Here is a 27697-nt window from a genome sequence, read left to right as displayed (position 1 = left end):
TGGTTGACACATGCCATCGTGTCCCACTTTTATAGCTCCATGTTCATGCTGTTGGCCACTGGATGGTTTTTTACCGACGGGGGCCATATAGCTTGAACATTGCTACATTGCTAAGAGTGGCGTTGCCCCCCCCCCCAAAAAAAAAAAAAATATATATATATATAAAAAAAAAAAAATAAATAAATAAATAAAAACGGAACACCTGGGCCACGTCCCATGTAGCGATCGGAGAGCAAAGATGATCGTAACTACAATGAACTACGATAGTCGTAACCCTACGGTCTCTTCGTGAGTCTAGACAGTCCCATGAAACATAATTTATTCGTGATATTCACGGCGTATTCCTGTGATACCACCTGCACGCTATCACCCACGTCGATGAACACGGCCATCAATCCATAAAGTAACTTCTCACGACAAACCTGTCCGAAGGGACATGTCCTAAACCGTAATGCACTCGAGATTGAACATAACAGGAAAAGTAAACAGTATGCATTCTCAACATTTGGTATTTTAACAATCTGGATTTTCTAGAAGAAATCTCTGCTTATCACGATTTACCATCCCCAAGGAGAAGGATTAGAGGAACTCGGAATATAGTTAGAACTTCCTTGCGTGTTTGACGCACGGGGGCAGCTTATTACACCAAGATGTCTCTCCTTGTACCTAGGTCGTGAAACCATAAACATCCTGGATCCTTATAACAAGAGCCTGCGGACATAAAGTCCCGGAAATACATTAACACTAATATGAAACTTTAATGAGTGTCAACAGTTTCCACATCATAGTGGTAGAGCACAAGCACAAAGGTAACCATGGTGATCACGTAAACATTGTCTCAAAATGGTGTAAAATATAAACATGGTAAAACAGCACAGATCACACAGATGAGTTGAGTCCAAGCAGAACGATAACCTTGGTGTGTCCGGATTACACAACGGACCTAAGGTAACATAGCAGTCAGATATGACTGCGGAGTCAGCTGTGACGTGAAATATCACAATTTGCCCAACATTAAAAACAAATACTTAGTTTTGGGAGCATCGTTTGTTTTTCTCTTCGGAGCATAATAGTTGGTCTCAAATATACTAGCAATTTGAACAGATCTGCTGTTGTTTTCATGCGATGTCTTTGTGATGGGTGTCCAACACTATTTTCCATCTTTTGCAAAGATACAAACTTTCATCGCGCTTCAGACTGGGATTGGAATTGTCAATGTGACAAAAACATTATTCACTTCCTTGGCGCTTTTTAATATCAGCCTGTGTTTTAGACGATGTGCGGCGTTAGGTGATGTGCATCCATTAACTGCAAATACCACACAGTTATAAACAAGATCCCATAATGGGACTCGGTACTTTGCACTCCGTCATCTTTCTCCAATCTGTCGTCACAAGTTCTATTCCGAAAACATGGCTGTTTCGTATTCCTCAACATATTCACCGGAAGTACTGCAGTACCGATGATAGTCTATAGAGCTAATTGTTATACTGATGCCTGCTGTTCTGGGCTTGAATCGTGCTTTGATTGACCTCTTGTTTGAAGAACACTGGTGCAATTGACGAAGTCAAAGTATAGTTCCAATCAATTGTCTGCAATAACTTCCTGTGTTGTAACCTACACAGCGGGCTTCTATTTTACAATGGAGACCTCAAGTATGAACTGAAACCGGTTATTATGAGACAACAAACTGCAACCGGTTATACTCGGCACGGCACTACAACAATAACCGGTTTACGTCAGAAAATGGTACATAAACTGATCCTGGTTAACGCACAATCACATGTAAAAAATCATCATCTAGCACTGGATTCCAGAGTACTGGGATTTCTGATACGATCATCGTCAATACCACGTAGCATTGTATACACTTCATTTCCCCCAACCCGTGAATACATGAAGAAATTTTGATGCAGTCTGTAGAATTTAGCATTTGTAACCAACAAAATGAGCTGCGGAAGGTTCTTTCCTAGAGGGGGACGGGAGGGTAGCCGAACGATTAAGGCATTCGTTCGTTACGCTGAAATCCAGGTTCAATTCCATACATATGTAAAATATGTGAAGCCCATGGCTGGTGTACATCATGCATACGGTAATATTTCTGGAGCGTCCAACGTAAAACCTGTGGTCATATGTCTACACACAAACAGGACGCCGGTCGCTTTGCAGACTTGCGGCCCTTATGTGCGCCTTATGTATGTTGATGGTTCGAATCTCAATTCGCTCCCCGTCCGTTCCTTGCTTTTTCAGCATTGTGTTTCCCAAAAGTGGTAAACGAGACCTGCATCACTTCGGGAATTTCTCCCTCATTACGCCCCCCCATAGAACCGGAATACCGACCAAATCAGCTCAACTGAAAGTTCACTGCAATGTCAGGGAATCGTTATCGGTACCATTACATTAACTAGTTTACCACAGACATTCATCCATTCGGCACCACAAAACGGCCGTTAGACTAACATCAAGTCCCTGAGATGGACATATACTGAACATTTTTTAAAAAGAAGACATGAACGCTTACTTTTGAGATTTCAGAATTTTTAAACATACGTTTCTTTTACTGTTCAGTATATTTTACTTGAGCCTACCCAACCACTTTCTGAATTATAATACTGAAAGATATCAAAAAGGAGCCCAGAGACTTTCTTCATTCTCAGAATCTGTGGTAATCTTCACTGACCACATATTCTAGAGTTGCAATGTCTATATTTGGTATGTTTCAGGGTATGTACTACTGACAAAATTTGGTATGTATTAACGGATGAAGGGAGAGCACAATGTATACAACACCTGTGACGTATTGATCGCGTGGTCAAGTCAGCTGAACATGTTGCATGTATCATACTTTCTTCTCCACTACGAAAAGTTCAAACTCTCCAGTGGTGCTGCGTCTCTTGGCTCCAAGGGAGATAATCTCGGACGGATTTGCAGTGTTTGCGTTACACAATAAACACTCAGTCTCTGGCGGAGCGTTGTCGTACTGGCTAACGCTGTCGACGTCGTTCACTAGACTACGCCTAGAATTGGGACTGTTTTTTTCAGGCACTGAAATCTGTAAATGGTCTCTTGAATTTGATTTGGAATCATTTGAAAGCCTCTCTTTGGAGGATGCATATTTCTTTTTAACCGAATCCCTGAACGTGTTTAATCTCGATCTGAATGAGTGGTGGGAAGGGGATTCCCCGTCACACACGTGATTATTGTCCGTGGTCTTGAGAAAGTCCCAGAGGTAGCCATCAGTTGAGTTGACGTCGTTGGGCGACAACTCGGGACTTTTCTGAATGTCTGTTCGTGACCTTGGACCACTCAGCACCCGTCGTCGGAGAGAGTCGGAACCGGAAGCGGGAGCCGTCCGCGATGTGTTGTTGCGCGCCGACTTAGCCAGGCGAAGTTTCCGCACTTCCTTATTCTCTCCAAGCAGCCAGTAAGTCAGCATTTCCCCCTTGCCCTGCAACATAACCACACAGTTCAGACTTGACCGGAGACACTAACATGTATTTCTCCCAAAGCAGTCAGTAGATCTCCTTCCAAACAACTCTACTCTCAAGGCTATTAAAGACCAGTAACTTCAGTTCGTTGTAACCGTGGTTACAAAACATCCAGCTATTCGCCGGGACCAAAGAGAACAGTGCGTTTTATCCCTTACAAACATAGTAGTAGATCCATAGCGAAAAACAGTTACTGTAATGCTAAGTGTTTCGTTCCCTGACACATGTCCAGATATGAGCTGAAGTGTCTTCTAGAGTATTTTTCCGGATAAGACCCCATGTTTTGTGAATCGGAAAGAAGTCTAAGTTGGGAAAGGATGTGTGTGTACTGACCTTCATGTTGACCAGTCCCCTCTCTTTGACGGTGTAACCTCCAAGGATATCTAACGTCTTCTTACATTCGGCACTCAAATGGATCATTAAGGCTGAAAGACATCAGAAATATCGTAAGCCTATTCTTTTGATAACATATTTTCGCAAAAGGAACTAAAATTACTATAATCTTATGAAAAATAAAAATTTTCTTATGGCATTCACCAGAAGTAACCAAAGAAAACGAACAGGAACATCTGTGAAATATGTACACATTCTAAAATAACATATCCTCACAAATTACAAATTCAATGATCGTAGTAAGAACCCAGAGCCCGGGAGTAAAATTACTGACAACAAATAGTTACATAATAAATGGTCTACCATTAAATGCGCACAGCTTTAATCATCAAGATGTAAACTCTACAGGGACTATGGCTTTGTACGTGAGACTGGAAGTCTAACGAGGGTGGCATGCATTAATCTAAGACATTTCAAACACCGGAAGTTACGTAACAAGATGGCGGCTCACCCTCTCCGTTTGTCTCCATCCTGGATGCTGTATTGACGGTGTCCCCAAACAACGTGTACCGAGGCATCGTCACCCCTACAACCCCCGAAACACAGGGACCTGCGACAGAAAAAAGTGATACTGTCAACTAGTCGAGGAACTAGAATTTGTTCATCATTTAACAAAGATTCGTTCAATAGCGGAATCGGACTTTTTTCAGACACACTTCTTTCGTTCACAGACGCAACTAATTTTCTTCGGCGATGGCCAAAAAATATATTTCACACTTTTTCAGAACATAAAACGTCCTCCGAATAATAGGTTTGGCGTGTGTAGGATCTTTCAATTTGGGGGACATACAACCAAATTTAGAAGAATTCCACATGTATTTGTAGAAAATGCATTTTCTGTTTTTAAACCCAATGATCAGTGTATATAGCATTTCCATATTTAAAAAAAGCCTCCGCACAACGTTTGGAATGTCAGCTTTAAGTGGTTGTTAAATTTACTTCTTGAAAGCAGCGCCAGGTATTCCGCACTAATATTACTCCTATGGGCTGGTTAATGGGTTACGAGGGCCAGGAACTCTATAAGACTGATGTTCTCTGTGTTAACCAACACTCATTATGTCAGTTTTGCAGATGGTGATTATATTTATTACAGACCTTGCTTAAGCTTCATTCAAGGCACGAGCCACTGCGATTAGGTCTATCCTGTTAACGTGGAGCAGGTTAAGGTTCTAAATCCCCCCTTGAACATATACATTACTTAATGGGTGAATTTGTACACAATGGATTCACCCAACAACTGGTAATACTCGGTCGTGCTGCTTAGTATTGGCTGTTTTCAACTACGTTTTTGATCCATGGAAATCGCAGAGACCAATAACGGCTGAGACGTCGCAGCAAAAACGGGCAATAAAGGATCAGGCTATATATCACAAACGGGGTATTTCACACGTGTCAGAACCGTGTGATTACCTGCTCTACACATTGCTTCAATAACAATCAGGCTAAGTTCATGTACGGAGTTGCGATCATGTGACTTCAGCGAGCAATGGACGAACTGATTTAATATTCGAAATTGCCCAAACATGGAAGATATAATTATTAGTTAAATGATAATTTCAAACACTCTCAGATTATCTAGGCTTGCTTCTTCAAGATGTGAGCGAGTTTAGTTTTATGCCGCACTCAGCAATATTCCAGCTATATGGCGACGGTCTGTAAATAATCGAGTCTGGACCAGACAATCCAGTGACCAACAACATAGGCATCTATCTGAGCATTAGGAACCGATGACATGTCCCAACCAAGTCAGCGAGCCTGTCCACCCGATCCCGTCAGTCGCCTCTTACGACAAGCATAGTCGCCTTTTGTGGCAAGCATGGGTTGCTGAAGGCCCATTCTACATCGGGACCTTCACGGGTCTCTTTAAGATGTAGAATTGCTACACCTGCAAGATATAATTATTAGTTAAATGATAATTTCAAGAAAAAGCTCTCCGATTATCTGGGTTTGCTTCTTTAAGGTGTGGAATTGCTACATATGAATGGGTTTAGCATTCAGCATTCAGCATTCAACTCTAGGTGCAAGGCTAACGGATAAGAAAAGTACCACGCCGCAAAAGTCGTTACATTCACTTGTTATAGGGGAACGTTAGACTGGCAGGTAGGTCTAGAAATAAGAATACCTTTGCTTGAAAATATACATCTAAAAGGAACTCAGAACATTGCTAACATAGCGCAGAGACAACCTCACCTTCCCAGTCTTCCAGATGGACTTCTGGACTACAGTTAGACTTCTTTTCCATAAAAAATACCCTGACTTTACCTTGCCCTACAAAACCAGGGGTCCAAATTTCAAGGCTCCTTACTGGAATGCTACGCGTCTTCTAAACTATATGAAGTTGTCAGTGTACTACGGTATAGCAGGACATCCTTACTATGATTATACTGTAAGATTAAATGGATACACTAAGAGCATGAGATGAGTATTTTTTGTCGATTACGACGTTCAGAGGAGTGCGGGCCTTGCTACGAAATATGCACTGAACAGCAAAGGAAACGCAAGCTTCAAAGACTGAAATCTCATAAAAGTAAGCGTTCATGTTTATGTCATCTATTAAAAAAACAGTTGTGTTTCTTTTGCTGTTCAGTACATACATTTGTGCTTCCCGGAGGCCGATTTGTGCAACGTGTAAAACCCTGATTATCGTGGAAGTGTGCCCCAGACACGAGGTATCAGGGTATCGATGGTGGATTTGAGTTATAGTATTACTGACCAGAATGTATCCCAATCCTGAGCTTCAAGGTATCATTTGCCCGATGTGGAATCTCAAACTTCTTGATGGCTGCCAACAGGTCAAGAGACATGGAAGCGATCTCCCCTGCGTGGTTGTCGCCATTTTTGACAGGAAGTCCACTGACCACCATGTATGCGTCCCCGATAGTCTCCACCTTGTACACGTCGTAGTGCTCGATGATGGAGTCGAATGAGGTGTAGAGGCCGTTCAGGAGATCCACAATCTGGAGAGCAGAGAGCAGATGTTAAATAACTTACTAGATTGAGGCCACCGTCTATTTTAAGGCATTTACGCTGAAGAATACCGAAACATGAGTCTCATAGAGCAATTCAGACAATGACATCCTTTTCAGCTGATCCGAATATTCTTGTGTGAAAGTGTGAAGGCACACTACAAACAACTGTGGTTTGCAGGAAATTCCAAAATCTTGTTTCATTAGAAAATGGTATCTACAAATTGATTTTGATTATAAACTTAAACAATCGTACATTTTATGGCGACTTTAAATAAGACGACCAAGGCTGCCTCTGTTTGATGAAGTAAAATGATTAACAATTCATCTGACTCTCTGGTTACACCTGTTATGTGTTCTTTGCGCTTATTAAGTGTATTTTCGCAACGTACAATGTCATTGGTGTAATATCAAGACCACAGCAAACCGCCAAACATTTCCAGCGGCCGAGTCTCGTTTTGATTTCCGTTTGTCAGAGCACGCTGTTACCAAGGATTGGAAGGGGCGTAGTTTTGCAAAATAAAACTGATTAACATTTATATATCCAGTTGAATGTGTTGGTCTGAACAGTTTAAACTGGTTAGTGTACTAAGTTTCTCAACAAGACGGAACTCAGTCAGCATGAAACGAGACTGTTGTCCTATCAGTGTTATGACTTGTAGATAAGTATTTGATTTAGTGGTTGATATTATAAGCCTCGCCCGTCTAAAAGTCAAATGTTAGTCACATACCCCATACGGCCGCATAAGAAAAATGCTCATGATATCAATCACCGGTCTGTCAGACTAAATTATTCATAACTATAACGTAACATACCATGAACGTCATTAATAATCAATGAAACAGAAAACACAAGAAAAACAGTCAGATTACAAACCCACACACTTAAGTGTGTTTCATGGTCAGCTGTGGATGGGATAGGATATGGATGGAAAACAAGCCATATAGATACAACTTTCTAAGTTAAATACTGCACTTCAACGTAGCTTAAAACACCGATATTATCTCTGGCAAACTTCCACATAAACAACGATTGACATTTGATATTCATAAACACGTCTATCAAAACGAACATAATGTGCAATGCGATATTTATTAAATACTGGTAATTAAGTGTAAAAGACTGACATTTCTGAATTGGATGAAATTATACTTTATACGCAGTGATAGAAAACTGATGGCTCGTGGAAATCTCATTTCTTCCACGTCACTCGATGACAGATACGTCATATTCCACAAGACTTGATACATGTCTAAAATGTTCATAATTCAATATCTGTATGTTTTGCGTAATCTCTCTCGTGTATTCGACAAACGCATGAGTCAGCATTGAGTAGAACTCCAACCAAGCCCCACCCTCCAATATGGACGACAGGCCACAATCACAGACAACTAACGATGCTAATTTGAATCGATCTGGTGTCTTGTTACCATCGGACTGAACCCAACACCAAATAACATCGCTATGCTGGGGAGGTCCAAACTGATGGAACTCTCATATGTCTAGATGAACATCCATCATTGTTCGAATCTTCCCTGCTCTACATTAATGGATTACAAGATGTAACTTGAGAGTTGCCTTGTGGGTACTGGTTCATTCGACTCCACTCGTTTCGTTCCGTTAAATAAATAAATGCCCCCGGCGACGTTTAAGCAGTTTTATAAAGCTACTGACACTTTTGTGTATTGTATTACAGGTATTTTGAACTTTAGAGTTGCTACTTATAGGAAAACGTGTAGTCAATAATATTTGAATTGTGAGACCTGATAGAGACTTTAGTATTGGATTTGATAAACAACGTTTACGTATGCAAATGTTGGTGTTTAATTCGATAAAGGTCACAATATTTCTTTCGCGTGGGTATTCAAAGACGTTAATCGGATCTGCATCAAGAATTATCGTTCCAAGTATTTAGAATTCTCTGCTTCACTGAGCCGGGCGATAACAGGATTTCAGATTTCTGCATGTGATCGTCAAGTTCTTTTTATACACAATGTGTATTCTCGGTGTATTCATATTTTGTTTGATCTTAAGCTCTGAGTTTCCAATTGGGTTTCTCATTAAATGGATGTGGGCACATATCACATCTTACGACCTCACCAATAGATTTACATGGATGCTTATTGACAATTAATACATCTAATGACTGACAGTGAAAGACTGAATTTGGTTTCACGCCGCCTTTACCAGTATTGCAGCAACATGACGGCGGAGGACATCAGATATGGGCTTTATACATTGTACCAAAGTGGAGATTCGAACCAAGGTCGGCGTGACGAGCCAAAGCTTTAGCCACTAGACTACCCCACCGCCCAAGAAAATAAAAGAAGTGATATAGAGAAACTTTGAATAAATGTATGTATATTTCTAAATGAATCGTTCTCAAGACGAATAATGTCTGCATTGTCAATATTAACCACACAAGTACCCTTTTTAATTAGCTGTAGAGAGGACATCGATTCGTTTTTGACCCTGGTCGTGACGATCTGGTGACATCACTGATGATCAGAGGGCAACTAGGTAGCCTTGTGGTTAAGGAATTCGCTTGTCATGGTGAATACCCTGGTTCGTTTCCCCACAAGGGTACAGTGTGTGAAGCCCATCTCTTCGGTTTACCCGGGAGTAATCTAGTGCACATTCACTCGTCACACCGGAGACCCGGGTTCGATTCCACACATGGTTACAACGCGTGAAGCTCATTTTTGTGTCCCCTGTAGTGATATTGCTGGAACATTGTTAAATGCGGCGTAAAACCCAACTCACTCACTCTGGTGTTCAATGTCATGATATTGCTAGAACATTGCTAAAAGCGACGAAAGACTAAATTCATTCACTCAATGATATCAGTCATCCGTCAATGTACTTTTGATAGTTATTTTTTCACTTTAAGCCCAATGGCTTTTCTGACCTTTCACGTTTACAAGTAACCGTGTTCCTGGGCGATCATCACTCGCATTGTGCAAAGCGGATGGCGGTCGACAAGTGCCGTGCGGAACTGCTATATCTGTAGCTGATTATTAAACTTTCGTTCCTGACATCAAAGCAAAGTTAGACTAGCTCAATCAGCTCAATATCTACCTCTAAACTATTTTCTTTCTTACCAAAATAGATCTGCTGATGATGTATTATTGAATGCAACTATGAGTTAGCATTCCACAGCTACGAGTTAACTTAGCATTCATTTATAGTTCATTTTCGGAAAAGCTGTGTGTCTGGGGAGTCAAATTCCATTTTCAATTATTCCCATTACTTTCACGTTAGTTTCAACGGTCATTTAATAAAGGAACAAACACGAGATCCTCCTATGCGTCTTATTAAAAAAATGACGTAGACGGTTTATTAAAATAGGCCCTTTCTGTCTGAATAATAGGTTTCAGACACATGGACACCTACGAATATATCAAGTGATTCAGCAGTAAGCAGGACGCAGTCCGACAAACTGACCGGCGCACCTTGGAAGTCAGCATGAACAGAGACTTTGTATCGGATGAAGTCTTTCTCAAGGGCAAAAAATACAGAGGACAGCTACACGGGCTGTAATATGAAGATGTGCAGTATTCCGAAATGACAATTTCATTGCACGCGATCGTGGCTCCTGGCATCCTTTAGTATGACCCCTGCGGGAAATAGACCATGAGAGTAGGGCGGAATGAGAGAGAAGTACATGAATTATTCGCATTTCGAAACAGACAGCAAATCTATCTGTCACACACTTAATGAACGGTCATCATGCATGTTCTTCTGTAGTATGAAAAATGACTGTTGATTGGTACCTATACCCACGCATCATGTATTAGTCACATGCCAGGGCACTTTCTGGGGAGGGGGTGATTGGGGTGTATTAGATACCATACGATAAGATTTGGAATTTGACAATACTCGTGGAAAAGATAGGTAACGTGGTTGTCGCTTTCTCATCTATCACAGTTGAGTGAGTGGGCAAGTATGGTTTTATGCCGCTTTTAGCTATTCCGGCAATATCACGGCGAGGGACACCAGAGGGACACCAGAGGGACTTCACACACCGTACCCATGTGTTGAATCAAAACAGGGTCTTCGGCGAGACGAGCGAGCGCTTTAACCACTTGACTACCCTTATCACATTTGAAACAGCAAGCGACCTGTGGTAATAATACTGACTGCATGTCGAAGTACCATGTATATCGAAGTGTAGTATATGTCGAAGTACTGTGGTCGCTGTGTGTAAATGGGCCTTGATATGAGTGGATGGGTTAGTGGGTTTACAGAAGATTTTTCAGCTTCTATATTTTTGTACTTCATCGGCAAGTGACGTAACTGACTATTACGTCTATATTCCCATATTTGAAAAGCTGTTCTTAGAGGTTGAAAACAAGTGGTTCTGAGTAACTCGTACATCATATTAAATTCTTCCTTCATTCGAGTGTTCGAATCCAAGATTATCCTTGGTTTCTCAGGACCTTTCCGTGTACATGTTTGTGATTTTTAGGTACAAACGAGCACACTTTTGTTCCTACGAATATTGGCTGTACTCCTCTTGCCCAAACTTTTGACCAAGATTACATCACGCATGAAGAAAACATTTGAAGCACCATGACAATATATTCCCGTTTTTGACTTTCCCAATATATTAACGTGTTTTGTTAGGTGAACAAGTGCCTTGCCTATGCATGTGTTTGTCACTGTTGCAAATGGTGGAGCAGGAAATGGTCAAATGTTCACAAACAAATATTATTAGAGATTTCTTGAAAACAAAATTGGCTTCTTCGACGTGTAGCAAACGTAGTGGATGAAACAGTCACCCTACTGATGATAACTTCAGACAACTGACCTGCATAGGGGAACTCTCTGCGGACAACTTGGTGAAACCGCAGATGTCGCTGAAGTAGATGGTGACGGAGCTGTACGTCTCGGGGATGACCGGTTCACCACGCTTCAGCTGCTCAGACACTGACCTGGAAAACAGTTAGGAGGTATATACATGAGACTTCTAGAATGACATTTTCTACGCCAGTTTAAAAACCTATTCCGGTTCTCGAATGCTTTCAGTGCTTCACCAAATCCCTATTCAGTCGTTGGAAAGATTAATTCATCCAATTTCCCTTTTCAGTCGTTGAAAAGATATTTGTTGATCTTAAAGTTTGAGCAGTCGTTACATCTCGTGAAGGAATATACGTAAATTGTTCAATCATTCATACATACAAATTTCGCCCACCCCACCACTCCAGATCCAGGTTAGAATTGTTCTTCAGTAACCCGTGCTTGTGGTAAGGGGCGACTAACGGGATCGGGTGGCCAGGCTCGCTGACTTGGTTGACACATGTCATCGTAACCCAACTGTGTAGATCGATGCTTATGATGATGATTATCTACAGACTGGCGCCATACAGCTGAGTGCGGCGTAAAACTACACTCGCTCACAACAGCTTCCATATATATTCTACAGCTACCTAGTTGTCTACACCGCCGAAATGCGCAGTGGAGAGTTGCGTCCCCTAGTGTGCCAGAAACTACGCTTGGTAGTTTCAATGAAACGCCGATATGTTCTTGGTTCTGACTGCAACAGATTTCGACAAAGTGGAATACATGTATATACCAACCCAGTGGTCAACAAATGTTCTGATTTTGATAATGCCGCCATTAAAGTTGCCATCAGTGTTACAATATAAGTGCGACATTATGCAATGAATTTTGTGGAACATGTCTACGACTTACATAACTAAGAGCTTTCTTCACGCAATGCCTTACAGAGTGAGTGAGTTTACTTTCACGCCCTACTGAGCAATATTCCATCTAGCTGGCGGTCTGTAAATAACCGAGTCTGGTCAGACAATCCAGTTATCAACAGCACGAGCAATGGTCTGCGCAAATGACATACAAGCATGTGTCCAACAAGTGAGTCTGACCATCAGATCCCGTTAGGCGCCCCTTACGACAGACATGAGTTGCTGAGGATGAATTCTAACCCGGATGTTCACGTACCCATTCCAAATTGACAGCCAACATGATTTTCAAAGAAGTTTTAATTTCCTAAAATCATGTCCGATAAAAATCCGTATATGTGAGTTTCACCATATGTTACCTTGTATTTTGGTTTACAGGATTTACATTTTACAATTCACTTGTATATACCTGTGATTGTAACCAATGTCACGTGCGCTCAGTACTCGTGGTCATCACTATTTTAACCTGTTTCAGAAATACATACCAATGAAATACTTGGAATCACATCGAATCTGATTTGAAAAGACATTCTGTCGCAGTTGGATTATACCAATCTCATCCCACCCTTCAGTGCTGCTTTATAAGTTATTGGATTCTGTCTAAGGGCGATAGAAGAATAAATGTTCCCCACAGCACCTATAGCCTCATGGATCTGACATTTATGGAGATCCTTCTCAAACTATTTTTGTAATGTCATGACCATAAAAGGTACAACATTCGCTTCCAGTTTGGCATCATAAAATGTTATCCGAACATCCATGATATAATCATAATGATTAAACAAAATGACATGCATTCAGAAATAATTAATTCTATATATTCCAGTGACATTCATCTTAGGATGATAGGATTGTACTCTTACTCCGACTCAATTGGCATCTTTACAAAAATACAGACTAGATCAGAAAACAAAGTCAAATTACACATTATCGATTATAACAAGACACTGTTTAGTAAAATATGACGACGCAGCCTACAATGATTACACATTAATATATACAGGAATATTTTTAGATACGAAAATCTGAGGAAATGGTTTATGAAACTGGCGGTTCAATAAAAACCACCTACTGAGATAGCTAAAATGATCTATTTTTAGAAATGGCATTTTCCTAGTTTCTTTTGCATATATCGACTTACCAGACAATAGCTGTTAATGAAAACCTGTATATTATGACAAGAGAAGTATCTGGCTATATCGGGGGAGATTGTTTCATTGTTTGTTATATTTTAGTATCAGCATCTCTTCCCACGTGAAACGTGCTTCTCTCTTTGCAAATAGATTGATGCTTGTATTGCTATGATAAATAATACCCTGGAAAAAAATATACCTGTACTTACAAAGACAGTGGTCAAGGCAGGAACGGATGATCAAGACATTATACTAAGTACGTGAGCACTATTCTGTGTAGTATAGAGTAAAGTATGGAGTACTAACTTGTGTAACATCTTGTACAGAAAGGTGCCCGTTTACCTACTTGGGTAACATTCGGGGATGTAAGAGGACCCTATATGTATTTGGGCAACATTCTGTGAAGTTAGGCGTCCGCTTACCTACTTGGGTAACATTCTGTGAAGTAAGGCGTCTGTTCACCTATTTGGTTAACATTCTCCACAGTCGTCCATCAACTTACTTGGGCAACATTCTGTGAAGTAAGGCATCTGTTTTCTTCTTCTCCTCGATGAGCTGTTCCGTCCTCTCCTCCACCAACTCCTCCAGGTTTTCCTGGTACTTCTCCATCATAGCCAGCATGTTGTCGAAGATATTTCTCTTCCTGCAATCATGCACATGCTCTTCGTAAAGTCTTTGAAATCACACTGATCCCATCGCTCAAACCCAGATGTAGACAAAACTACCCCGGAGTAAATACCACAAGCAAATATTTTATACATTTACGCCGTTTGTAAAGAAACCCCCTGAAACCCCCACACTTGCTTCTTTTGTAAAGACCTGTAACCCCCACACTTGCCTCTTTTGTAAAGACCTGCAACCCCCACACTTGCCTCTTTTGTAAAGACCTGCAACCCCCACACTTGCCTCTTCTGTAAAGACCTGTAACCCCCACACTTGTTCCTTTTGTAAAGACCTGCAACCCCCACACTTGCCTCTTTTGTAAAGACCTGAAACCCCCACACTTGTTCCTTTTGTAAAGACCTGAAACCCCCACACTTGCCTCTTTTGTAAAGTAAAGTAACAGTAATATTTAGAAGAAGCCGTCAGCTTCATCGTCTATTTAAAGACCGGTTGCATCCCCACTGCCCTTTCCAAGAATATGAATTCAATAACATTTAACCCCTTCGAAAAAGCCTGTTGAATTCCTCTGCCCCTTCATATAGATCGGTGACAATGACACTTCCTTTCAGCGTGAAGACCGGTTCACTGGAGATGCTTCACCCGTAAAACCTTGATTGAAACGACAATAAGTCCTTGCTACACAATACATAGCTTTTTCTTTATCGATACAACACCGGTCTGAAATAACTGTCAAATGACTAAAATCTATCTCTAAAATCTAATAACTGCTGCCTGATCCAAGAGGTCAGACTTCATTTACGTCAGTAAAGTACTTTACAATACATGAAATTATAGTCAGTTTTGCATGAGTTGTTGATGAATGCTTCTCTTTGAAAGCATGTGCTGAGGCATATATTTCATTCATCCATCCATCCATTCATCAATCTATTCATTCACCTACCCATTCATCAATCATTTCATTCACAAATCCATCCATCCATCCATCCATTCACTGATTCATAATGGCAAGAATCCTTACATTCCCGTCCTCATTGACTTGAGTTTGTTCCAAATTATTTTGAAGTCGGGTCTGTCTTCAGGCTGCTCACCCCAACACTCGGTCATACAACGTACTGCGTAACTCTCGCATGTCAGGGGCGACGTATCGGGGCGGAAAGGATTCGTCATCGGGGTCTTCACTAAGTCCACCACCTCTGTGGAATACAAACACATCAGAATAACCTCACAGTCAGTGAGTGAGTTGAGTTTTACGCCGCACTCAGCAGTATTCCAGCTATATGACGGCTGTCTGTAAATAATCGAGTCTGGACCAGACAACCCAGTGATCAACAACATGATCATCGACCTGCGCAATTGGGAACCGATGACATGTGTCAACCAAGTCAGCGAGCCTGACCACCCGATCCCTTTAGTCGCCTCTTACGGCAAGATGAGTCGCCTTTTATGGCACGCATGGGTTGCTGAAGGCCTATTCCACCCCGGGACTTTCACGGGTCGAAAAACCTCACATATTAACGCACGTAAGCATAGCTTTTAGATATCTTGGGCACGTTTTCCTATTCTTCTAACACTGGGTGGCTAGGCTCGCTGTCTCGGTTGACACATATTCGTATCCCAATTGCCTGGGTCGATCATGCTGATGTTTTAAAATATATTAAATTCGGAAATGAAATGGATTAGGCACAAGTTATCTAACTTCAGGCCGCCCTCTCCAAGAAGCTGCATATGTCATATTTACAATATGAAAACACTGACAACAGGGATTTGTGGCAATAATATGTACAAGAATAAAGTACAATCATCTTTCATTTAGCTTAATATATCTATGCACATGTTCAAACAATAATTCATTTTCATGAAGTGACAGAGTAGCATGACCAAACAGCAATAGATCTAAATTAAGGAGTATGCGATGTTTAACAGTATTTACAATTTCAAACAATTCTTTACGCTGCGTTGTATATAAAGAACATTCTAGAAGGTAATGCCATGAGTTTTCACAAGAACAACCACAAGTACAAGAAACATCTGATCTTAAATTAATTCTGAGTAAATCGTAATTTAGCGGACTTGTATTGTACCTTAGTTTTGTGTGGGGTTTCCCTGCACCAGAAAGTTGGGTCTACAGTTATTTTACTTTGAATTTTCAATTTAAACCCTGTTAAAGAATCTATTTGTCTTACTTCTATGGTAATATTGTTCAACATTCGTATTGTAGAAGGAAAACACGATGATGAAGAAAGTTTCAATCTCGTAAATGGAAGGGAGAAGTTTAAAGAGTTGCGAAGGTTGTAAGATGATTTTTGGCCTACATATATACAGGCCCCGCTAAGTAACTGAAGGAATTACAGCAAATTTGAAGGAACTGCATCTCAAATGTAAACAAACGCAGTCCACTCGCGAAACAATTGCAGCGATATCGGTAGTTTAGCGATAATAACAGAAACACATCGTCCCTATCGGAAGCAATATCGGTCATCCTCGGAGATTTTTCGGTCGCGAGCGGAAACTCACGCAGCAAAACATGGCATCGTTGGAAGAAGTGAGTTTTGTTTTTAGTTCCTACTATTAGATTGTTATACTTATACATCTTTGACCACCCGTGTTGAATGCGTTTAGGTATGAGGTGTTGTCGGGGCAATAGCATATGTTTTTTGGAACAGATTGTCACTGCAGAAGAGTGTCACAAGTCATGCCCCTGGAGGCTGTTTACATATGAACATCGAAGTCGTGCCGTTGTTCTTTTTAACAAAACAAACTTTAACTTTCTCATGGAATTTATCATTTTGGAGGTTTTCTTTAAAATAGCAATAATGTGATGAGACCAGCCTCCATTGGAAGATAATGTTACGCCAAGATGTTTATGAAAAGGTACAGTTTTAATGTTACAGCCGTCAAAATGTAAAAAGTTCTAGCTTGTCACTTGCCATTGTCGAGAACAATACAGCGTCAGTCTTATCAGGGTTATATTTGAGTAACTAGTTCTTAGCCCAATCACTTAACACGCTTAGGTTTTTTTTGTTGATCACTGGATTGTCTGGTTCAGGCTTGATTATTTAGAAACCGCCGTCATATAACTGGGATATTTCTGAGGTTGGCGTTTAACAACAAACAAACAAACAAACAAACAAACAATACTTTCTTCTATACCCCTGTTTAGCAATAACACGCACATGTATATACGCAAGTTATATCCATGTGATCCAATGTTATACCCAATGTACGTACATCTTGAGCTTCGGTATGTTATCAATCTTTTCATCTTTCGTATTTTTTACACACACGAGCGCACACATGCGAACACGTGATTTCGTCAGGTTCCCAGGCAATAAAAAGTAATGCACGAAACACCAGTACAAGTATATGTGCAGATAGGTTTTCCGACCGCAATATATTTTTATGTATGACATTTTATCTACGCAGGAAAACTAATATCGTTCTCACGTCTTAGAAATTACCCTCCTCTGACAGTCTATTTCAAACGTGACGAATACCTTAATACTTTGTCAAAAATAAAAACGGTAAAAAAACCCGGTTGTATCATGATGGATATCGGAATAAGTTTACTCTTACGTGGAAAGTCTCAAGAGAAAACAGAACAATTTACGATCAGTAAGCTATCCACTTATACTTTACACAAAACATTTTTTATTACTTTCTCTGATTTCCCTTTCAGGTGTATCATTGTCACTTTCAGCTGTACCATTATCGCTTTCAGCTGTATCATTGTCACTTTCGACTGTATCATTGTCGCTTTCAGCTGTATCATTGTCACTTTCAGCTGTATCATTGTCACGAACATGATCTATTTCTGAAGAAGAACGTAATACATCTTCATATTCGACATGTGATATATTCGAATAATAACCCTTTCACTGGCAAGAATCTGTACTCATTCGGGGACTTGGACATGTTATCAGATACCCCCGCATGTTCCCAGGTTTATGTGGGAAGGCCATGGCATGCTCCGGTTTGACGGGTTTTGTAACGTCCTATTGATCAACTCGTCACTCCTGCTTCCTACATTCACTTTCTTCAGCGACAATGATTTACCATTCCTGTTCTTATTTGGCACCACAATCAATTTATATCACAGTCGGAGTGTTACTGGGCGATCGGTTACTGTATAAATCACGGGGAATCTCAGCGAGACATCGGCAAGGCGTGATAAGACATATATACAGGTTTCTTTACGAACAGAACCTCTTGTAGAAGTAGGACCAGATTACAAACGTTTGTCGTAAATCCTACGAATAATGACAGCCGCGACCATGTTATTTTCTTTGTTAGATTTGATCACTGTATATTTATGTGTAACGGTACAAATCGGTTTAACACTATACAAGGTACCAATATCGCTGTCACAAATATTTCACCGGGCGATGGGGAACACCGGTAGCCTCGTGGTGAAGCGTTCGCTTGTCATGAGAACCCGGGTTCGATTCTAGTGTCCCCCGCCGTGAGATTGAGAAATATTGCTGAAAGCGGCGTCAAACTAAACTGACTCACTCTCCCAAATTGATTAAAGTACGACAGATAGGAGTTACAGTGGGATGACATCGTACATCTTTGTCAACAATTATCATTTTTTAAACCGAAAGGCGTCATGCGTATTCAGGCATATATGAAAGCGTATTGATGCCAGTCTAAAACAATTATCATCTTGGTAGAAGATATATCTACACAGAAGACACTTACATATACGTTTGTAATTTATCACCTCAGTAGATGTAAGTAACTTCTACCAAGAGGTACGTATCATTTACCTACATGAAAGTTTCACCTACGTAGAAGTAATCATCATCAATCTAGATGGAACTAGCTTCCACGTAGACATATGTACCATCTATGTCCATGAAAGTATCACCTCTGTAGAAGTAAACCAGCATCTACGAAGATGTAAGTACGATCTACGTACATAAACGTATCGCCTACGTAGAAGCAAGACATCATCAATGTAGATGGTAATATCATGTAAGCATCATCCAGCTGATTACATGTGTTAGACTGGCACTAGAAGGTAGAAGATACATCTACACAGAAGCTGCTCACATCTACATCTAAGTCAGTGTTTCGCACGTAGATGTAGACCTGCGGAGATGTAAGAGTCATGTACCTAGATGATTAAATGAGATGAGAGAGATGCATAATTTGACACGAGTTTCGTAAAGGTCGTAAGATACGCTTGTTCGTGTGTATTAATTTCTTTTTTATTCATTTTAGTCATGTACATTTGCGCAATAAAACACGGTAAACAACGTAACGCTATCTTCACTGGTGTCAGATTCAATTGTTTAGTGACGTCACAGATGACTAATGCAGAAACATTGGTTGCTAGGCAAACGTGATATGTGCACATGTGATAAACATGACACTGATTGTGTTTTACCATTTGGATAATAAATATTTAAAGAAGAAACTTACATCAACGTAAATGTTTCATCATCTGCGTTGATGTAAGTACCATCTGTGTACATGATTGTATCACCTACAAAGACGCAAAGTGTACTAAATGTAAGTACCATCTGGCACTGATACGCTTACATAGTCACAAGTGGACACGTAGCTATGATACTTGTCAATAAAGTTGATAGGAGATTACTTTGCGATAAGACAAGGCATCTTCTGAGAGTGTCCCCTACAGTTTCCTGTCTATTGTCTATTTTGATGAGCTTGTCATCGCATAAACAGTGATCATAAGGAAATGCATTGTCTCGCTGTCGATATCAGGTTCCAGGACGGAGATCTGGTAGCGTATATTAAGCTGCCACTGCTGAGGTTTCAGAAGAAGATGACACTATGATGAAAGAAACACGAGTGAGCAAGGAAACGAAGGCCAATGGAGGTTAATATTAGCGATCTGAATTAACGCCTGACTTGCAACAATGTTTGCCACCAGTCTGAATGTGCCGTTGATTTACACTGCGTTCAATTGATTTCTTTGTATATAATATTATGAATTTACGAATCGAACTTATGTCGCGGTGTGACGAACGGACACTTTAAACACGTGGCTAACCTTTGCCCTTCACCCAACAGAAAGGGCGATGGAGTAGTCTCGTGGTTCAGGCGTCCGCTCGTCACTCCGAAGACCGGGTTCGATCGCCCGGTTCGATGTATGATGCCACTTTCTAGTGTCCCCCGCCGTGATATTGCAAAAACATTTTTAAAAGCGGCGTAAAACATCACTCACTCTTTCTGACCCGGAATAAACAGGTGGTGTGTATTGTGGCGTCTTTGTCAATCCTTAAGGCAGAGTGAGTGAGCAGGGTATCCAAAGCCATATTGACAAAAACATTTGTCAGCTTAAACAACAACACTTTTTCATTTTTCCATATTCACGTCATAATACATATACACATGTAATACATAGGTGCAGCTCTTTGAGGCTTTACGCCTTATTCCTCACAGAGTCGTAGTAAATTTTACCGCCCCCTCTGCTTCTGTCTCGTTTCTCATGACACCGCCCCACTCCCAGTCCCTCACCCCATCTCTGACAGTTCTCACATTTTGTATGTGTCTGGTGCTTTTAAACATGATCGATAACTCGATCGTGTAGGTACTGTATATTGCCTCACCTACATGACATTTCCATACTCCCACACTACGGCTAGTGACGTCACTACAGTCATGATCGACACCAACTGCCAATCTAACTCCCAGCATGCAAATGTCATGGAAGGAACATGCGCACACCTCCCTAGATGGCTACACACTTCATAAACACGTCTACCAATACAACAGATAACACTGAAACCACATTCGCTCGGTATGTGTTTAACCAACGGGTAATTTCAAAGGTCGTATGAGTCACCAGCCTAGTATACAGCGCCCAAATTTCATACACTATTTGAATAACACACGATAATCCGTTTAGTTTTAGTTTTTGACTTTTCCATTAAAAGTTGATAAAACCAATGCTATCAAATACATGACCATGTGATAGTAAGGACCGGTGGTCTGACATTAATGAAAAACACAGAGCTGACTTTGATTTAGCGAAATTCAAACTTGAATTGCGTGGTGTACATCAGTTCAACATTATGGCAAAGGCAGAGTATGATTGACGGTAGGTTCGCGATGGAGAGGCACGACTGAATCATTGGACGTCACTTCATGTGGCAAGTTACTGATGCCAGAGACAGCCCCACTTTGATGAACTTAATCTGCATCATTCAGGAATGAATCTTGCCGTCAATTCTGAATGCGAGGGGTGAATGACCTCAACTTTCAAACAACGAGAGGGTGGGAAATAATACATTTACAAACGTTTTCAAAACGATGTTAGGCTTAACCGAGTCATCATTCATGATAGTGAGTGAGTGAGTGATTATGGTTTTACATATCTTTAAGTAGTATTCCAGCAACATCACTCCGGGGGACACCAGAAATGGGCCTCAAACATTGTACCCATGTGGGGAATTGAACTCGGGTCTTCATCCTGACGAGCGAACGCTGAACCATTAGTTTACATCACTTTAAGCATGCTGACTTATGGTATGACAAATAAAAAATGACTTCCTGAAAATCTTGGAATTAATTATCCAACAAAGATTAAACATAGTCAGCTACTCGCACGAGTATCAGTTGTTCTGAAAAGTTAACGAGCAAATGTTCGCTACAAAATCCCCGTGTGTGAGCATTTAATTATTGTGTCTGGACAGTTACGTCGTGTACACAGACAGCAACTCTTGTCTGATAGCCTTACATAAGGCTTGGACAATTGACGTATGTTGTTTCCCTGAATCTGCACAGACAGACGTTGAAGATAGTCCTCGAATGCTGTTAGTCAAGAATGCGACTGACATTATTGTGTTACATAGCGCCACTGTTTTTCGTCACATAAGTCCAAACTAGTATCTATAAAACCGCCCACTGGTCAAAGGAATTACACCGTGCGGTATTAGTACACGTGATATATTAGGTCCACCAGCCTTTGGGTGTTGCTCGATGGTGTCCTTCAAAGCTGTCTCCTTATATGTTGTGTATTCACTGGTAGCTTTGTCGTGTATACAGAGAGATCTTTAACAACACACCGTGCGTCGCTTGAGTTGTATTGGCGTTATGAGCCGAAGTCATAGCAGGAAAAACGCCCTCATGTGTCGCACAGGAAGGAAATGAATTTACAGTTACAGCGTATGTATATAGTACTGAAACATTTGTTTGTTTGAAGTTAAACGTCGCATACAGCAACTTTCTTGCTATACCCAGTGATCAACAGTATGAGCATTGATCTACGCAACTAGGACACGATTACTTGTGCCATGACCACCTAATCCCGTTACTCCCCTCTAAGTTCGGCAATGAACAACAATTACTGAATTATATCGTCGGTACTCCACTATTAACAGATTATCATAGAGGCGGAATACTCCTGAATAAACAGCATCAGCAACAATATCTAACTGAACATGCCGATGGCAAATATATGTTAAAAAGCCGAATACCCGTGACAAATGTCATCGGTTCCCGGTTGCACAGTTCGATGGTCATGCTGTTGATCACTGGATTGTCTCTTTCAGACTCGATTAATTACAGACCGCCGCCATATAGCTGGAATATTGCACAGTGTGGCGGTAAACAAAACACAACCAACAAAGCTAAGCCAAACACAGACAAGCGATCATCATAGTGACATATTTACCCTTAGGAGCCAAGTTACAGAAGCCATAAGGCCCTGATCTACCGAAGATCTCATGAAGAATGATGGCAAACGCATACACGTCGCCTTTCTGCGACCCCGACGGAGTCTGTTTCCGGAGCAACTCGGGGGCCGTCCATAACAAGTCTGAAACAACGAAAGTGTGGCACTTATAACGGACATTGCTAGTTCGGCGACTTTACGTTATATATAATAAACATAGCAACATCGGTAATGTTCCATGGATACATGCAGAGCAATGTAAATACAAAATCCTCAAATTCCCTGGGTCCGAAAACATACACCTCAATCCCGTGCCAAACGCCCCAAACTCTAAGTAAGTAAGCAAGCAAGCAAGCAAGCAAGCAAGCAAGCAGGCAAGCAAGCAGGCAAGCAAGCAGGCAGGCAGGCAAGCAAGCAAGCAGGCAAGCAGGCAAGCAAGCAGGCAAGCAGGCAAGCAAGCAAGCAAGCAAGCAAGCAAGCAAGCACCACCCCCACCCCCCAGGAAGAAAACCCTAAAATAACCCACCACCACCAACAACAACAAAAACAACAACAACAACAAAAAAAGCAAACAAGAAAAAACAAAACAACCAAAACGAAAAATTAGCCCTCGTTTTCTTGGGAAATCTTTCGTGGGAAACGTAAAATCCTTTGGGTTTGACATAAGACTGAAAAAATACTAATTTGAAAAAATGTAGCACAAAATCTTGTACATGAGACAAAATCTGCCCCAGGAAATACAGTTTTTGTTGTAGTCTCCAAGGACAGTTTTCCCACCCCGCAGACACTGAAGGCGGGAACCTTGTTTCCTTTTCGCCCAGGCCGAGGCCCCAATCTATACCTAAGTATGTTAGACACTCTGTGACGTCTTTATCGATGTCTTGAGGGGATGTGACGTCAACGACTTAACTCTTGAACGATCTGTCCACCAGGTGGCGCTTAATCCTTATCAGGTCACATGATAAGTGCACTGTAGCCATGGTGAAATAATGCGTCTATACTGTCATTATATGCTGACTGCGTTGCACTGTTTGAATGAAATCTGTCTGAGAGTAGTCTGGAGTGTTTCTTGAACTAGTATGAACAATGGATTGACTATCGATAAGAACTATAAATGGTCAAAATCATCCTTCAGGCATTTCTTTAAAACGATCAGAAGTGCTTCTAAAAAGACGCCACGCTGTTTCTCTATGGATCACAGAGATTATATCGTCTGTTTCTCATGTTTTGATACACAGGACGGATGACTCAGTCTTTTCAATCACCAGCTGGCTTCCTTGGATACGCCGGGAACCTATGACAGCGGGTTCGAATCCCAGTTTGCATGTACTGTGTTTTCATTTGTTTGCATCATATTTCAGCTCGTTGGGTTGACCATAGTGCTGTACGTCGGTGACATCATCCCTTTGGGATAACTTCCCATATAATATCGACAAGCTAAAATATATTAGGAATACTGCTAAAAGCGGTGCTAAACCTGGACTAACATCTTTGAAATGAACAATCTTGACAGACAGACTTTTCCTAAATTATAAATGTATAATAAAACACAGTGAAAGGGAGTCCATAGGGTTTCTTCATTTTAACCGTGGAAACTTAGACTTGACACGTATTCTGGAATTGCTTCATCGTCTCTATGACAGCCTATGTGAACCCCAACTCACTCACTCAGATTGGATTCTACAAACGTGTTTAAAGGACACAAAAACAATTTCAGTTATTTAATTTTCTAATTAATACTTTTAGTTTCATTTAATACCGGTGACAAAACTCAAGTGCTACAATTCTGCGTGTCAGGGCATAAAACCGAAGTAAACATATTCTCTTAAATCTGAAAAGCACAAACAGACACTCCAGGTGTGTAAAACAATTACCACCTGTTTATTGTTTAATGACCCAGTCTGCGATATTAAACCTGCGCCTGATTGTAAACAATCGAGTCTCAGCTTGGGAAATGTCTGATTCATTGATACTAAGAGCAACGCTACTATCTGGTGACGGTGACATGCTAACAAAGTCACCGAACCCAATCAAGTGCTCAAGTTAGACGCCTGTAAAAGGCATATTCTGGAGCTGACCATTTTATATTCTGAAGAATGTAGACTTGATATTTTTTACACTTAATATGCAAAACCAGATTTTTCGAAAGTAAAAATATGATCCTGAACATTTGTTTTACGAAAAACAGGTATTTTACTACGTGAACAAACTGTTCTCTCCCATATTTTCTAGGACAATATATTTTCTTTAATAAAATGTCTTGTCCTCTCCAGATTATCAAATGGCCAGACCCTCCCTGGCACCGGAATCCCTGCAAGCAATCCAGCTAATGAGATATATGAGATGATCCGTAATCACATCCAATGCTCTCTGCAGTAACACCTTACGGACACTTCTACAACTACGAACCATGACAAGCGTAAGCATTATCATAAACATAAGATCCATAACGCTATTACATGACACAAATCTCATCTACCACTGTAATAGTAACCCGGGGCAAACATGTGAACTCCTATTACACGACAAAACATATCACAAAATGGACACTGGCTTGATTTCGACCCCGAGCGATTCGTAACTTCTTCCTGGTTACGGAAAACGGCGAGAAGTCTCGTACCCATATCGATCAATGCTATCAGAATGCGCGTATGAATATATTAGGTACTGTGAAGAAAACATTTGTTCTGTTTTTTTGTTGTTGTTTATTTGTAGATTTGGTTTGAAATTAATGCACAATACCAATTAACAAGTTGTTGTAAATGACAGGCGTGTTTCAGATAGTTACACTGTGGTGTGTGGTTAAAGCTGACTTTCCCGAACTACGCTCCCTGGGGGAAGTCATGTTAACAACGAAGGAATTCAGTGGAGTTAAGTGTTCGCAAATACAAAAACGTCTAGTGCATTCTTGATTTTTTTCAAGAATATTTTGATATTTTACGCACATGTATAATCATGTGTCCCCAAAAATATTCAAGATGCCGTTGAGTGTATTTAGTCATGCTGTAAATCAGCCCCAGTCCAGAGTGTCTGGAATATTTTCTGAAACGTATATTAGGAAATATTCTTGAGTCAGTGGAAGAGTTAACAGTTCTTTCAGCTTTGCCTGTTTGCGCCCGACAAATGGCAACGAAAGGGGCACGAGACGCTTTGCCCGAAAGCGCACAAGTGATTACAAATGAAATCCAAGCATGCCCGGGTGAAGATAAAAATTATACTACTTACTCCTGTAGTACGCATGCTCGTCCTCTTTCCGGTATGTCGCAGCCCTGACCTCCAGCAGGCCGAAGTCGGCCACTTGTAGAGTCCACCAGCTACTGACCACGCAGTTGGAACTCTTCAGGTTGCCATGGTAAACCAGTTCGCTGTCGTGGAGGAAGATCATTCCCTGGAGACATAGGTACGGTAAACATGTATTATACTACTTGTGTGGCACATAATAATACGTTACACGGAATAGCTTATGATTAGATCTAATTTTTCAAGGTTCACTCGATGATTTAAAACAGTCCTGGCTGTGACCCCTTAAAATGTAAATACCCGAATGTGAATGACGGCAACACGTGAAGATGTCTGAGAAAAGTGCATTCGTTGAAGTTTTCTGATGCACTGACAAGATGAACTATTGCACGTTCCCAACATGCACCCACGTACGCACGCACATAGACAATCAATTAAACATATTCACTTTGATCGTATATTCCAAGTGCACAAAATAAATAACAATATCCCTGTTAATTTTGAGGTTTACACTACGTACACACATGCAGAAATATAGTAACAATATTTTGGTTCACAACAATGTCGGTATTATCCAATGCAGCTTCTCCAGCTTGACTCACGGATGACCCTACAGATCTTGCCTGAATGCAGGCATGACGTATCGATGAACATACCTGCAGTGATTAATGTTCAGAATGTAGGTGTGAAGTGATCACTTTGTGAAGTTACACCACATATGATTCACTAGGGCAGAATATGAATACATGCCAAGTGGACGTTACCCAAAATAGCATAGAAGTAGAACAATTTCTATAAATGTCTATAAAGACTAGACCCAAGGAGTGTCCCCCCTAAAATGTAAATACCTATTATTGTAAACATGAGATTAAATTATCCGGATCCCTGAATTTGCTTTGATTTGGAAAAAAAACCCAAACGTTGAAATGTGTGTCGAAATCACGAGGAGATGTCTATTTCCAGCACGGCTTCCTCTTACAGCAAGCCGTGGTGACTTATGAGACGGAGTGAATGAACGGAATTGAACGAAGAACGCTATCGCATCCAGACTGGGAGGACCAACACGCCGCGCTCGATGTCCTGAACGGCGGTCTTTCCAACACATATGTAGATGAAGGCATGATCGTCTCATGGTGGCTTTTTTGAGCCAGAAAATACGATCGGCGCCTAAGCAATCTCTAGGGTTTTGACATGTATATTAACGTTATTTTGTCCAGATACGTGTTCAGAAAACAGACAACTGTATCGAAGAGAAGCGATTGGGTAATGACACGAGACAAGGCTAATTTGAAGTTTAGAACATTTAGATACAGTCGCCCTTTTGACATCTTAATTGCTTTCGCGTGGAGCATATGTGATTAAATTCTAAAGATAGCACGCCTGCGTTATACTCTCGGTCTTTAATGAAGTATAGTTGCCAAACAAAGCGGGGATGTCCCACAATGTGTTTTACAGTCAGGCATTTCTGTCGCGAAAAAACCCTGATGGGAAAAGCGAAATGAGGTA

At 40.9% G+C, this 27697-nt stretch overlaps 1 protein-coding gene across 2 annotated transcripts in view; it reads right to left on the bottom strand.

Annotated features, from left to right (window-relative positions):
- Positions 1-738: 738 nt before the first annotated feature.
- LOC137284518 (receptor-type guanylate cyclase Gyc76C-like) overlaps positions 739-27697 on the bottom strand; it is a 150984-nt gene continuing 124025 nt past the window's right edge. For both annotated transcript variants that reach the window (XM_067816351.1, XM_067816352.1), the window contains 9 exons: positions 26177-26339; positions 22952-23095; positions 15326-15500; positions 14186-14326; positions 11659-11782; positions 6595-6838; positions 4333-4431; positions 3822-3913; positions 739-3448 (listed from right to left, as the gene is read on the bottom strand). In XM_067816351.1, the coding sequence (XP_067672452.1) occupies positions 2840-3448; positions 3822-3913; positions 4333-4431; positions 6595-6838; positions 11659-11782; positions 14186-14326; positions 15326-15500; positions 22952-23095; positions 26177-26339 (1791 nt within the window). In that variant the 3' untranslated portion in view covers positions 739-2839. The remainder of the gene's footprint in view (positions 3449-3821; positions 3914-4332; positions 4432-6594; positions 6839-11658; positions 11783-14185; positions 14327-15325; positions 15501-22951; positions 23096-26176; positions 26340-27697) is intronic.

This window comes from Haliotis asinina, chromosome 5 (assembly GCF_037392515.1).
Source record: "Haliotis asinina isolate JCU_RB_2024 chromosome 5, JCU_Hal_asi_v2, whole genome shotgun sequence".
Classification (NCBI taxonomy): Eukaryota; Metazoa; Mollusca; class Gastropoda; order Lepetellida; family Haliotidae; genus Haliotis; species Haliotis asinina.
This window is presented reverse-complemented; position numbering and strand designations above follow the sequence as displayed.